The sequence below is a fragment of the Mustela lutreola genome, chromosome 10 (genome assembly GCF_030435805.1).
Source record: "Mustela lutreola isolate mMusLut2 chromosome 10, mMusLut2.pri, whole genome shotgun sequence".
NCBI classification, from domain to species: domain Eukaryota; kingdom Metazoa; phylum Chordata; class Mammalia; order Carnivora; family Mustelidae; genus Mustela; species Mustela lutreola.
The window spans coordinates 108,143,180-108,158,212 of record NC_081299.1 but is presented as its reverse complement, the minus strand read 5'-3'; the positions used below and the strand labels follow the sequence as shown (position 1 = coordinate 108,158,212).

The window sequence follows — 15,033 nt, the reverse complement described above, 5'->3', positions numbered from 1 at the left end:
TTCTATAGCAGCACTTCTACCTGCCTCTGACTTCCTGCTCCCTTGTCCCTCTCTATCATGTTCCTTGCTCTGTTATCTGAATTACCTTGTTATTTATGGTTGTACATGTCTGCTGTTTGTCTCTCCCTCCCTCATTAGAATACAAGCTCCAAGATAGAGTACCTGTTTGTCTTGTCACTTCTGTATTTCTAATTCTTCACCCAGTATTTGAACTAACAAATTTTTAAACAAAAATTTTGGAATGAGGGCGCCTGGGTGGCTCAGTGGGTTAAGCCGCTGCCTTCGGCTCAGGTCATGATCTCAGAGTTCTGGGATCGAGTCCCGCATCGGGCTCTCTGCTCAGCAGAGAGCCTGCTTCCCTCTCTCTCTCTGGCTGCCTCTCCATCTACTTGTGATTTCTCTCTGTCAAATTAATAAATAAAAAAAAAAAAAAAAAAAAAATTTGGAATGAATGAATGAAATGATATTGAATTTGGGCCCCATAGGATAATCAAGATTTGGACATTCAATAAAAGGAACATTATTTTAGTGTAGGGTACTCGAAGGCCCAAAGGGAGTGGAGAATGAAAGGCGGATCTGGAAAATGGACTTATGGAAGACTATGGATATACATATGGAGAATAAGAGAAAGCAAATGATAATTCTGAAATTTGTGCCTTTGAAGCCTGATAGAATGGGGATAGAGAGGAGAGAATGAGGAAAATTGGGAAACTGGGAAGACAAACCAGTTTAATGGGAAATGATTGGCAGTCTCAGGGGTCATATCTTGTGAGCAATTGCACAGACTGGACTGAAGTGCACATTCAAGTCTGAACAAGGTGAGTTGAAACTCATCATTGTAGAGACACTAATAACTTGGGCTAAGGACAGTTTCTCAGAGGAAGAAAGTCCAGAAAGGAAGAGCCTGAAGTCTTGGGAACAGGATAAGAAGAATCCACAAGAGATGGGGAAGGACCAGCGAAGTGAGAGACAGTCACCAGTATAGCTTCTCTTGCAAATTTATTTATAACCTTTGTCATTTTGTGGTTCCTGACATATATTGCCAGTTGCTTGTGAAAAAGGCTGATGAGTTTAAGGCTCTCTTTTATATATATATGTGTGTGTGTGTGTGTGTGTGTGTGTGTGTATGTATGTATATATATATATTGTGAGTTGTCTCATGTCACCTGGTCATTAAAGAGATTTATATACATAAACACACATATATAATACATGATATGATATATATATATACACATACATACATACATATATACACATATATAAATATATATGTATATGTATATACGTATACGTATATGTATATATGTATAGATATACGTATATATGTATATATACGTATATGTATATATGTATAGATATACACATATATATTTAAATAAGGATATTCATTCATGTTTGAAAGTAGAATGAATAAAAAAGAAAAAAATGAAAAAAAGTAGAATAAAAAGAGCTGAAAATGTTGGAGGGGGAGGATATAAAGGGGAATTTTAGATTCTAGAAGAAGTATGAGATGAAGTGGAAGAATATTGAATCTCAAAGGCAGGATGCAATGGGAGATGGGGCATTTTGATTTCAGGAAACATTTTTATGATATCTACTTTATTCCTTTTCTGGGATATTATTAGCTCTGAGGCATCATCCTTTGTTTATTTATTTATTTATTTACTTACTTAAAGATTTATTTATTTATTTCAGAGAGCGTGCAGGGGGAGGGCTGGAGGGAAAGGGAGGGAGAAACTTTAGGCAGACTTCACACTCAGCACAGATCCCCATGTGGGGCTTGCTCGTACAACCCTGAGATCAAGACCTGAGCCAAAACCAAAAGTGGACTGCTTAATGGACTGTGCCACGTAGACGCTCCTAATTACAGTCTTTAAAAATAACCACAAATCATCTAAGATTGTTTTTGTTTCTGATCAGTGTTTCCAAGGCTAGGTAGAGAATAAAAAGGAACAAAAAGAACTAATAAAAGATATTAATCATGAAGTTTTTTATTTCCTACTTTTGATACAATGCTGTCAGCAAACCATATTGGTAAACATTTCGTAGACTTAATAGATCGTAAGATCTTCTGATGGAATCAAGCATACATTAGATTTATATTCTGATTGCTTAATTGAGCCAGAAACTCTGAAAACACTGTGTAAGGAGTGAGATTTAATAGAATTTTGCTGAATGAATAAACGAACAAATGAACGAATCTATGGCATAGATTAAGTTGCGCCTGGACATTAAGAAAAAGTCATGAATCTATTCAGATTGGGGGCTAGAAAGTCATAATTATTTTGAATTATGGTGATATCGGAGATTATCTTGAAGGATAAATTTTAGGATAAACTTGAACTCTGTTAGGGTATGTCATGAAGCAGAATAATCTGCATCTATGAATTAATTACATTTTATGATTATAAGGTGGTATTGCAGAGTCTCATACTCACTATTGCCATCTTATAAGAAGCCAACAAATCAATTAAAGAAATTGGCATCTGTTAAAGATATGAAAGGAAATTTTCTATTTTTAGTAACAGGTAAATTGTGAAAAACTGTCTCATGAGAAGATCCATTAATACTTTCTTATTTGCTTTTGTAGAAATCTAGGAAGGGAATTTAAATTTTTTTTTTAAAGATTTTATTTATTTATTTGAGAGAGAGAGACAGTGAGAGAGAGCATGAGCGAGGAGAAGGTCAGAGGGAGAAGCAGACTCCCCATGGAGCTGGGAGCCTGATGTGGGATTCAATCCTGGGACTCCGGGATCATGACCTGAGCCGAAGGCAGTCGTCCAACCAACTGAGCCACCCGGGAATTTAAATTTTTTAAAAGATTTTATTTCAGAAAGAGGGGAGAAAGCACACAAGCAGGAACAGGGGAAGGGGTCAGGGCAGAGGGAGAGGGAGGGGTCAGGGCTGAGCAGGGAGTCCTGGGCTCTGTCCCAGGACCCTGGGGTCATGACCTGAGCGGAAGGCAGATGCTTAACAGACTGAGCCACCCACAGGTCCCTAGATCGGGAATTTAAAGGATTATCAATTTGCATCTGAATGTGTGCTTGTGAGCGTTCAGGGTGACAGGGAGGGAAGAAGTCTGGGACATTGAGATGTTAAGAAGTTCCTAGGAACTTCTCCTGGGATCATAATGATTCATTGTTTTTTGGTGCTTGCCTCCTTTTGTAGTACTGGTTTCTTTTCCTGAGGGTAGCTTTGCTTATCTTCTGAGGCTAGGGAAGCTGATGTTTGCTGTGCATCAGCAGGATCTGCATCAGGGAGACATTCCTTGGTGTAATGTAATGCTTGGCTGTCACTGAAGATGATAGGACAATCTGAGATCTCATTGGTGAGGGGTGCACTTGACTGGTTGTTGAGGAGCTCTGGGCTTGATGACCTAGCTGTCTGAGCTTGGTTTTGCTGCTCCATTTGGGTCATTTCCTTCTGTTGCAGCATCTTCTCTTTCAGGTACTGGTAACAGAGGACTGGAATAGACAGTACCCCTCTCTACAAAAGAAGGTTCTTGGTTCTTCTGCATCTTCTCTTCAAGTCTGGTCTGGGGGACTGAAACATCATATCTTTTCTTGGCTGGATTTTGTTGGTCATTGGCTTCTGCCAACTCTTGGGGGGTTTCATCCTCTTCCAATGTTGCAGGTTCCTCTCTTTCAAGGTGTGTTTTGGGGGATGCTGAATTGTCCTCATCTAGATTTTTTACTGGAGCATCCTGGGTCTCTGGTGTCCTACCTTCTTCTCCTTTGGTACTTGGGCCTTGGACCTTTAGCGTTCTTCTGCTGTCTTCCTTTGCTGGAAGCTGCTTTATGGAAAACTGGTCAGTGAAGTCTGCCTCTAGGGACATTCTGTCTTCACCTCTTGTTGTGGACTCCTGTGCCTCTGGATGTCCATTGGGGTACATAGCTGGACCTGGGCCTTTTGTTCCTGAGCCCAGACTTTTGTGCTCTTCTCTGGTAGCCCATTCTGGTTCCTCAGTGAGCTGCTTATCCTGTTCTTCAACTCTGACTGCTAGCACCACATCCTCCTCAGTTCTGCTTTCCTCACCCAGTGCTACCTGTTTCTCAGTGTCTGGGTTACCATTGTGACTTCTTTCCACAGACTCTCTGAGAGGGTCTCCTTGATTCTGGGAATCCCCTTGCACAGGGAGGTCATTTGTCTCTGAGCTGTTATCACCATCCTCTGGAGTCAGGCTGTTGGGAATTTCAGAAGAACCCTCATTATTCTGTGTGACTGTGGGCTCGGGATCTTCTTCCTGGTAACCATCATCATCCGTGACTGGCTTGTCATGAGTCTTGGTGACCCTCTTATTTTCCTCTCCAGACTGGTTCTTGAGTGGTGCTAATTCCTGTGTTCTTTCTCTTGCTCCTGATGTCCCTTCTGCTGCAGGGACATTTTTGCTACTCATAAGTGCTTTTGCTGTGCCTTCCTCAGCATGTCTTGCCTCTTCTTCTGGGGTGACTATTCTTTCAATTTCCGGATGGTTCTGAACTCCTCCTTCTGAGCTCGACTCTTGTGTTTTAGAACCTGCTTTAGCATCCCTTTTTTTTGATGACTTTTGGAGTTCCTGATACTTTCCATCCTGTCGTTGGTCTTCCAGGGTTAGTAGCTGAATTTCTATCTCATTTTCTTCCTGTTCTGCTGTTCCATGGACCTCAGGGCCTCTCCTCTCTTTCCTTATAGCCCTAACATCAGGTGTTTCTGAAACATTTCTGTTATTACCTTGGACAGGCAGGTCCTTTGTTTCTTGTTCTTTTTCTTGTGCTGTTGGTTCTTGGGTCTCAGATGCTCTGCCATCACCCCCAGGTTCAGCTGGATTCTTTGTCTCAGGTGGTGTCCTGTCAGCATCCTCTCCTTGTCCTTGGGTCACGGATGTTCTATCATCATCCTCAGGATCAGTTAGTTTCTCTGTCTGCAATGGTTTCTGGGCAGCAGCTTGTTTTGGCAGGTCAGCAGGTTCTGAATTGGGCTCATAATTTCCTGGCAGTGATAGTTCTTGTGTTTTAGAATGTTCCTTAACACCCTTTTCTGTTGTAACTTCCTGATCTTTGGAAGGCCTCTGTGTTGTTTTTTCTGGTGGAGAACTTTGTGTTCTTAGGTTCCCTTTCTGTTCTTCACATTGATCCCTTGTCTTAGTGATACTTTGCTTCCTGACTGGTTTATCTCCCTCCATGGGACTCTCCTTATCCTGTTCCTCCTGCTTTGTGGGACTGTCAGTCTGTTCTGATTCTGCTGTTGTCTTATTTGTCTCAAGTTGAGCCCCATTGTCTCCCGTTGCTGACACATCTTGGGCCACCTCCTGGCTCTGTTGATCTCCTTCCAGGTGTTGGTTCTTAGGGTCATTGTGCCCAGGTTCTTCCACTGGCAGTTTGCAAGTCTTGGTGTTTTCAACCCCATTGTGTCCAACTGCTCCCCTTTCTGTAGGGTTGAACTGAGCTGATGATGTCATTCCTGAAGGAGGTACAGCTCTGTCTTGAGTTGGTGGCATTTGCTCTGTCCACTGGCCAGTGCCACTGGTCACCTGAAGATCCATATCATCAGGTTTCTCCTCTAGATTAGACACTTGTCTTGGTTCTGATTTTAGTAATGATTGTATATCAAGATAGGAGAGGTTCAATAAGTTGAAGATTGCAAGAACAAATTCATCAAAACTGATGGTGCCACTGCTGTCAGTATCCAGAAGGTTCAAGTTTCTCTCCACAGCATGAATGACACGTGGCTGCATGAAAACACAGTGAGAAATCAGGCTATTTATATGTGGTTAAGCACCCTGAGTGGCTGCATATATCCAAAGAATCCTCTTTTTTTTTTTTTTTTTTTTTTAATCTTATTCCTCAGGAACTAGTGAAATTTCCCAAATAGGAAGAAATTGTTGATTCTGGATGCCATTTTTTATCAGAAAGCTATGCTAAGAAGGAGTTTTTACATCACTGTGAGTTGTATTTCCATATATACTGGCTCGTGACTCCTCTCAGAACCTACTTTGCTGAAGCATAGCCCCAGTGAGGAAAACCTTATTTTCCTTTGTAAGACTTATTAAGCAATTGCACAGAGTAAGGAGCTGAGACTGAAAAAAGTTGTTCAAAACCAGTGAGTGCCAAGAGTTGATAGCCAAATGTAAAATAGGCAGGGATCACCTATGCCCATCTTGCATAGATTATGGAGAAAGGGTAAGTGGGGGAGAATTTCCACAACTCTCTGAATACCTTACCTGAAGAATGTCCCCAAACTCGCCCTGGATGAGCAGTTTCAACTCTGTGCAGGTCAATGTTGCCTTGTCACCATCCTCCTGGGCATACTTGTGGAATGTCTTGATTACACAGAGGACATCTTTTAGGAGCCGAGCCATCTTTCCCAACTCAGTAGACTGTGAGAAAGAATAAACAAATCTTATTTCCTAGGAAGACACCTTCAGGAAGGAGATACCTAGGTCATCCTTTTTCTGTCTCTCCCACAGTTCCACTGCCATCATCTGTTCTGTTCTGTCTATCTATCTATCTCTGTTAAGATATTGTATCTGCATTACAGTGATTTAGTTTTGTACCAGATAATGTCGGTGAGATCAGATCTGGCACAGGTGGGTATAGAAGGGACACTTCATCCCATCCTGTGGAAAACAGTGACACTCGTGTCTTCAGAGAAAGCTTTATTGCAAAAAGAATTGGAAAAAGAGCACAAATATAAGTACTAAAATGCACGAATGATGTCAACAGAATGGGACCAATCCTTCCAGCCTTAACTGAGAGTGTCTACCCATTTTCTCCTACCTTGGGTCAGTCTAACTCCTCTTCTTAAGAAAGTATAATTTTTACAGTTAGTAAAGCTTCTGGAGAAAAGAGAAGTAATGCCAAGAAAATCAATCCCTATATATGCAGGCTGAAGCAACATGTTTTTATTATTTATTTACTTTTAAAGATTTTATTTACATATTTGACAGAGAAAGAGATCACAAGTAGGAAGAGAGGCAGGCAGAGAGAGAGGGGGAAACAGGCTCCCTGTTGAGCAGAGAGCCTGATGTGGGGCTCAATTCCAGGACCCTGAGATCATGACCTGAGCCAAAGGCAGAGGCTTAATCCACTGAGCCACCCAGGCACCCCGGAAGCAACATGTTTTTACCAAAAAGACAGGGCTCAGTGAACCCACTGGTAAAACAAATAGAATCCTGACCCCTCAGTCATTACCCATCATTTAAATGACTCTGTATTTTCATTTTAGAATAGCTCTGAGTCCCATGTCTTGTTAAATAGTATTCATGCCTATGTCATATAGTTTATTATTATTTTTTTCAAGATTTTATTTATTTATTTGACAGAGAGAGCAAGAGAGCACAAGCAGGCAGAACATCAGAGGGAGAGGGAGAAGCAGGCTCCCCACTGAGCAGGGAGCCTGATGCGGGACTCGATCCCAGGACCTTGGGATCATGACCTGAGCCGAAGGCAGTTGCTTAACCAACTGAGCCACCCAGGTGTTCCAGTTTATATTTTGAAAAAAAGACAATGATTAAAGAAGTTCCGGAGCTCTCAGTTTAGCAGGATTAATAGCGGTCAAATTAGACTTGGGGTATGTCCCCTCTGGAATCCTTACACAATCTCACATATAAGCAGAGCAGCAACCAAGATCCCAAGTATGTTCAAGCATATGGCCTATGAGACTTACCTTGTTCACAAATGAGAGCAAGGAGAATAAAATGGGCAGCAGGCTGTGAGCTGACAGCAGGTACTGAAACCTTTTATTGAGTCCCTAATTGCACAGTTAGGAAGGAGACACCCTCCAGGTCTAATGCCCTGATTCATCACAAGCAAACCCTGTCTCCTGTCTTTGTCTACTCTCAGCTTCTCTTATTTTTGTTTCCTTTTTTAGGCAGCTTCAGTTAAGTCTTGGTTTCAGACTCATCCAAAGGAAGGAGAGGGGATATTTTTCTTCATTTGCTGACTTGCAGGTTATAGTTTTGAATGATCTTTGGGGTGGTGTTGGCTTTTTTTTTTTTTTTTTTTCCTCAACCTAAGGACACAACTACATTTCTGTTTGACAAATCATAGGGCTGACAGAGACCTCAGAAGTCATCTGATTCCTTCCTCTGCCCACAGGATGGACTGTATTTGACCCAGCTGGACAGATGGGTGTCAATCATGTGTTTAAAAATAGAGGCACCATTGGGCCATGTGACAAGAGTGGAGATACCAGTTGATTCAGGTGTTTCAATGCTCTGCTCTCCTTGCCCAGAGGCAGAGTTAGAAAAAAAAAAAATTCTTGCTGGGTATGAACTTTGCTTACCTAGAATGTGCTATTTTTTTTTTTTTTAAAGTGATTGATATCTGCTCTTTAAAGGTACTTTTGTAATCCAAGGAGCTTAGAAATGGGCAGCCATATCCCGGTGTTCTTTATGTAAAGGGGAGAGGGAGACCTAGAAATGACCAATCTGAGGACAGGTAGGAGAGAGCCTGAGATGCTGAACTGGTAAACGTTTTTATTGCCATCTAGATCTCTGTCCTTTTTTGCAGAGAATATTTAATTAATCAGAGAATTGGATTAGTTGTTTTATTAGATATTTAAAAAGAGAACAGGGTAAGTTTTAAAACATTCTTGCCTGCTTATAAAAGCATGTAAGAAACAGACCCCTGAAACAACTATTAAAAGCCAAGACCAATAGCATGGAGGGATGCAGAGGGAGGTAATTTTACAAGAAGACTGAGGCTAAGGGCAACATTGATATCGAGCAAAATCTTGCTTTGTTCCTCCTGATAATCAAAGCAAGTACAAGTACAGTGGAACTGAGTGTTGGGGTGGGGGTGGGGAATCTATGTTGATAGTTCCCACCTGTAAAAAATTTTCTCAGTACTGTCCTAAAATGCAGAAGCCTCCTCCTGAGAATTGGGATTGGCATGTGAAGGTCATCTTAATTCTGATCAGTCAAAATCTCCGGAGTACCTACTCTTTTCCAGGCACTATGCCAGGCACTGGGGTGTTTAAAGTTGAGCAAATTCTGTCTCCCTGTTTTGGAGGTTACAGGACAGTTTCGTGAGAAATGGCTGAAGTAAACAGTATTTTCAAGGTTGGAGTGGAAAGAAAGACGTAGGGGAGACATAACAGCTGTTTTCAAATGTTTGAAGGGTTTTCATGGGGATAAGGAATGGGATCGGAAGAGAAAGGAGCTTATATTCATTGAACACTTAAGACAGGTCAGGTCCTTCACATGGGCGGTCTTAACTTAATCCTCATAGACCTTTTAGGTAGTTATTATCCTCTCTTGATAAATAAAGAAGTTAAGGCTCTTACTGGGCACTGTGGCCATGTGCCTAGTAAACAGAAAGCCTGGATTTAGAATTGAAATGCCTCAAGAATATCTCTGAGCTCATGGTATCTCTATTAGTATTCCTTATTCTGTGTAATGCCAGAGAATAGAGCTAGAATCAGTGATTGACAATTTCTAAAAAGAAGTCTTTAGTTTTTATTAAGAACTCTGGAGGGAACAGTGTTGTCTGTCAATGGTGTAGACTGTTCTTAAGGTAACCAGATCCCTGTTCCTGGAACTGTCAAATAGAGGCTGAATTACAATCCACCGGCTAGGTAATGGGGGAGTACTGCCACAGCGTGTGGCAAGGCCGGCGCGGCTTACAGGGAAGAACATTGAACTCTTTCAATCCCAAATGCCCATGTTTTTAGCTTATATTTTCTATTTAGAAGGTCAGGGTTGTATCTTGAACAATTAAAGCTCTTTTACAGGCATTCTTATTTTTTCGGCGCTTACTTAAGACCATTTGTGAACGCCCATATTTCCGGGTGGTGGTGGTGACTTAAGGGACGGCAGAAGCAGGAGAGAAATGGGAAGAGGATAAGAATGATTTTTTGGTCTAAAAAAATTCTTTAGACTGCTATGCAGTAGACTACAAACGATTCTATTACCAAGGAAAAGACCTGGGCTGCCCTTTCTTCTTTTAAGAAGATATCTCTAGGGAGCCTGGGCGGCTCAATGGGTTAAAGCCTCTGTCTTCGGCTCAGCTCATGATCCCGGGGTCCTGGGATCGAGTCCCACATCCGGCTCCTTGCTCAGCGGGGAGCCTGCTCTCCTCCCTCTCTCTCTGCCTGCCTCTCTGCCTGCCTGTGACCTCTGTCTGTCAACTAAATACATAAAAAATCTTAGAAAAAAAGATTATCTCGAATAGTCCTTTCAACATGCCCTGTCCCTTCTAATTTTGCATAGGGATAATGAAGACAGGGAGAGAGACAGAGTCAAAAGAAATTGATTAATAAAGAACTATGTCTGGGGTGCCTGGGTGGCTCATTCTGTTAAGCCCTGGACTCTTCACTTGACCTTAGCCAAAAAGGCTGAGGAGCAATAGTGCTGAACTCTTAATTTTAGGCTGGTAATGATCTCAGGGTCCTGGAATGCAGTCTCAGCTTAGCGGGAGTCTGCTTGAGAGTCTCTCTCTGCCCCTCCCCCCTCACATGCATGCTATCTCTCTGTCTCTCTTAAAGAGACGAATGAATACATACCTATATACACAAATAAATAGAAACATATTTAAACATAAAACTATGTTTAAGAGCCTCTTACTTTCAAAGGTCACAACTGAAGTCTTCCATGAAGCTTCAAATAAAACCAAAATGATGGCTACTTTGGAAGAGATGGTTAATAAAGCAACTTTAAAAAATATTTATGTATTTATGAGAGAGAGAGAGCTATGTGTGAGTGGGGCAGGGGCAGAGAAGGAGTGAGAGAGAGAAGCCAACTCTGCACTGAGTGTGGAGCCCAGATATGGAGCTAGCTCTCATGACCAGAGATCATGATCTGAGCTGAAATTAAATCCTACGCTTAACTGAGGGAGCCACACAGGCGCTCTGCTATTAAAGCAATTTATCATTATTATTATTATTTAAAGATTTTATTTAACTGACAGAGAGAGACACACAGAAAGAGGGAACACAAACAGGGGGAATGGGAGAGGGAGAAGCAGGCTTCCCGCTGAGCAGGGAGCCTAATGTGGGCCTCAATCCCAGGACCCTGGGATCATGACCTGAGCCAAAGGCAGATGCTTAATGAATGAGCCACGCAGACGCCCAATAAAGCAATTTTTAATGAATCTCTGTAATATGTGGCAAGCAAAAAAGAAGACTTTAGTTTATATTTATAATTTCATTATCTTTTTTTCTTATTGTAAAAGTGTTCAGGATGATGGTGGACTGAGAAGATGTATATCCTTATGTCTCTCCGGGAATTTTCTAAAATAAAAATATACAGGAAGAAAAAAATAAATAAAAATTATAAGCAGAACTAGAGATTATAGCTTAGATTTAGGAAATTCATGGAAGTTGAAAAGTGGATGATTGAATGTACATAGAACATTTCAATTAAAACAGGTGGAGAAAGGCACAGTGCTGAATATGTTATGAAGGAGGGGCAAAGGTGAGGGCGGGTCCAGCCATCAAAACCTGGAGAAGCTCTGGACTCAGAATTAGCAGGTACAATGGAGGTGGGAGTAGGAAGTGAGGCTTTAAACAGGGAAAGTAATTGAGAGTTTATGTGAGGAACTTCTGTCTCAGTGGCCATAACCATATCCCTCCTCCACTTTAGAGCACGGAACATAGACATCTGAGCATATACTTCCCAACCTTCTTAGCAAAACCCCAAATGGCTCTTCCCTAAAGAGATTGAACAAAAGTCCTAGAAATGGTTAAGTGTAAACTTCTTGAGGGCAGGACTCTGTATCTTATTTTCCATATTATCCTCAGAAGCTGTATGTGTATCTGGACTACAGTAGGTGCTCTGTCATATTTGCTGACCAATAGATGGACTGAAAGCTAAGGCATTTAGTATAGATATTAATACTCTAGGAAAACCCTCTCCATATGAAATTAGTGGGGCATGGGGAAAGGGCAGGTCTGCATCCTGACAGCCATTTCTCTGCAAATTGACAGGTTGCTCATCCAGCCTGCTGCAAGTTCCCGTCTAGGTAAGAGAATTGGTGTGAAAACAGACCTATTTATTCAAATCAGAAGAAACTCAGATCTTTAAATTGGTATAAAGGGGCAACTAAGAATATTTAGGCATATCAGTAAATCAGCAGCATGAAAAAAAAAAAAAAAAAAAACCACCAAAAACCACAAGATAAACAGACAAACTGAACCCAGGGGAAATAGATATAGTTCAGGAAGCAGAAGAGAAATGAAAAAAACCCAAAAACAAAAACAACACTCAAATATACTCCAAAGAGATTAATTGAGGCAAGACCAGAGAACAAAAATCAGAGAATAAAATAGTATTTTTAGATTAAATTAAACAAAAAAATGAAGTGAAATAAATAAATGAAATAAAAAAAGAACAATAGAATTACAAAAGAAAACTTAGGTTTGGAGGGGCAGGATGGTGGAGAAGTAGGAGGTGTTGTTTTAACCGGTCCCCTAAAGTGAGCTGATTATCTACCAAAGCACTCTGATCATTCATGAAATCAGCCTGAGATTAGAATTATACACTTCTGGATCTCTACTAGGGCAAAAGACTCCAATGGACAGGTAAAGCAGAGTGGGAACATCGGACTGATATTGGAAGATAAACAAAAGGGGGAGGGAGCCACCAGAAGAGAGTGATTGGAAAGTAATACCCCAATACGAGAGTGCCCTGTGATTGGGGACCAGCATTAACTTGGAGTCTGGGTAAATGCACTCAAAAAGAGCAAAAGATCTTAAGGGGAAGTTGGTGGAATTGGGCGGTTAGGGACGAGGACTTAAGCCCACAGACCCAGGACAGCCACAACAGGCACTGTGCCAGAGAGAGTGCAGTGAAGAAGTTGGGTCTTGGTCCTTGAGCTGCTGGGGCACCCATGAGAGGTGGTGGTATGTGAGAGAGTCTGGTGTGGATGCCAGCTGGCACTCTCTAGAATCACAGCCTGTTGCACTCTGCACTTGTGCCCTGTGACCAGGGTCTGAGTCGCCCTCCATGCCCTCCCCTGAGAGAGGTCTGTGAGGGTGCTAGCTGGTGCTCTCTAGGACCAGTGAGAATCTGAACACTCCCAACCCTTGCCAGCCAGTGTGAAAATATCAGTGTGCTATCTCCAGTTGGGACCTCTCCAGGGGTCTAGACCTGCCCAGACAGCTGTGGCAGAGGCAGCCAAGGAAGCCAACTCTCTGAACTAGTACCTCTCGTGGTTTTGGTAGCAGCAGGGCACAAGCGGGAGCTCCTGCTACCCCTGAGACTGTGGCGGGGGTCATGCTCTGGGAGGTGAGAGAGGGGGAGTTTATGTGCTCTGGAGCACCTAGAAGGGAACAGACTGAGGCTTCTCTCTGAGACAGAGGTCTGGGTGCAGTTTGCTTTCCTCTAAACCTCTGAAGAACCGAAGAACCTCCAAAAGCTGCCAAGGGGAGGAAAAAGAAAAGAAAAGGAAAAAAAAATCCTCTAGAGAACAAAAAAGAAAAGAAAGAAAGAAACAAACAAAAAAGCCTCCAGAGAACAAAAGCCTGAAAAGCCCATTTCCTCAGAGTCCAGACCTTTGATTGGGGGCAAGACTGCCAGAAAATCCACAGGGCAGGCCTCTCCTCCAGAAAGCCAGCCAAAACAAAGTAAAACAAAACAAAACAAGAGGACAGTCATCACAGGGTCCACATAAAACTGTAAAAGCACAATATCAGAGGAAAAGAAGATATTAAGCTCCTGGTATTGCCCTAAAGCCTGTATACTTCATAGATACAACTTTTATTTTTAACTTGTTCCCACTATTCTTGTTCTTTTTGATTTTTTATGTGTTTTTAACCTATTTACCATCATAATGAGAGGTTCAGTACAACAAATTCCATAATAACCTTTTAACTTGAACTTTTTTGATACATATATCTGTGTTTTTCATTTGCTTTTCTCTTTTTTAAAATATTCATATGGAGATAAACTTCAAGGTAATCCTCTTTTCCCTGTCATTTCTAACCCTATATATAAACCAGTTTTAATCCCCCTTTATATCAGGAAAGTTGAGTCCTTTAACAAAGGTATCAAGGTAAACCCAGGAAGAATCAAAATAACCTTCCTCGCCCACACTGAGAATTTACAACCACCCTTCCATCTTCTTCTGTCAGTGTTTCTGTGTATTTGTTTTTATTCTGATCGTATAAAAAACTTATACTTATGGTTCATTTGGGCTGGGTTCATCTTCTTATTTTTTTTTTTTTCTTGTCATTTACTTTTGTTGGTCTTTTTGTTTGTCTGTTTTTGTTTGTATACTTTATAAATCTTACCTTTGGGGCCCATTCAGTCTGGGTCTTCTCTTTTCTTTTTTCCTGTCTCTCCCTTTCTCTCTCTTTTTCTTTTTTCTTTCTTTTTGATGGGGACTCCCAATTGCTCAGAAGTGTTCCTAGGTGCACCTTGCCTGGACCATGGTTGATATATTCAGCTACACATCCCCTCAGCCATCTCTCACCAAAATGACTAGGAGCAGGAATGCCCATCAGAGGAAAAATTCAGAGACTGTGCCCTCTCCATCAGAGCTCTTGGATGTGGACATAAACAGTAGGTCCGAAAGGGGATTCAGGCTAACAATTATCCAGGCAATGGCTAGGATGGAGAAAGCCATTAATGACAAAATCGAATTGATTAGGGCAGAGGTGAAAACCACCAGGGAAGGTGTTAACAATGCTATCAATGAATTCCAATCTAATCTAAATTCTCTAACAGCTAGGGTAAATGAGGCAGAAGATAGAATTAGTGATCTAGAGGACAAACTGATAGAGAAAAAGGATCAGGAGGAGGCCTGAAATAAATAGCTTAGAAGCCATGAAAACAGAATTAGGGAAATAAATGATGCCATGAAACATTCCAACGTCTGAATTATTGGAATCACAGAGTGGGCGGAGAAAGAAGAAGACTAGAGGATATAGTTGAACAAATTCACCATGAAAATTTTGGGAAATGGGAATGGAACCAGCATTTGTGACCTTAGAGGCAGAAAGGTCTTCCCCCAAGATCACAAATCTAGAAAGACCTCGAGACACCTGATTGTGAAAATGATGAATCATAATTTTGGACAGGAGCTTTTGAAAGCAGCTAGGGGGAAGAGATTC

At 41.5% G+C, this 15,033-nt stretch overlaps 1 protein-coding gene across 1 annotated transcript; it reads right to left on the bottom strand.

Moving 5' to 3' along the window:
- Window positions 1-3,138: 3,138 nt before the first annotated feature.
- TCHHL1 (trichohyalin like 1) lies at window positions 3,139-6,340 on the bottom strand. The gene is given in 3 exon segments (XM_059135231.1): window positions 3,139-3,459; window positions 3,461-5,710; window positions 6,203-6,340. Coding segments are annotated over 3 exon segments (2,709 nt in total).
- Between the last annotated feature and the right edge of the window lie 8,693 nt (window positions 6,341-15,033).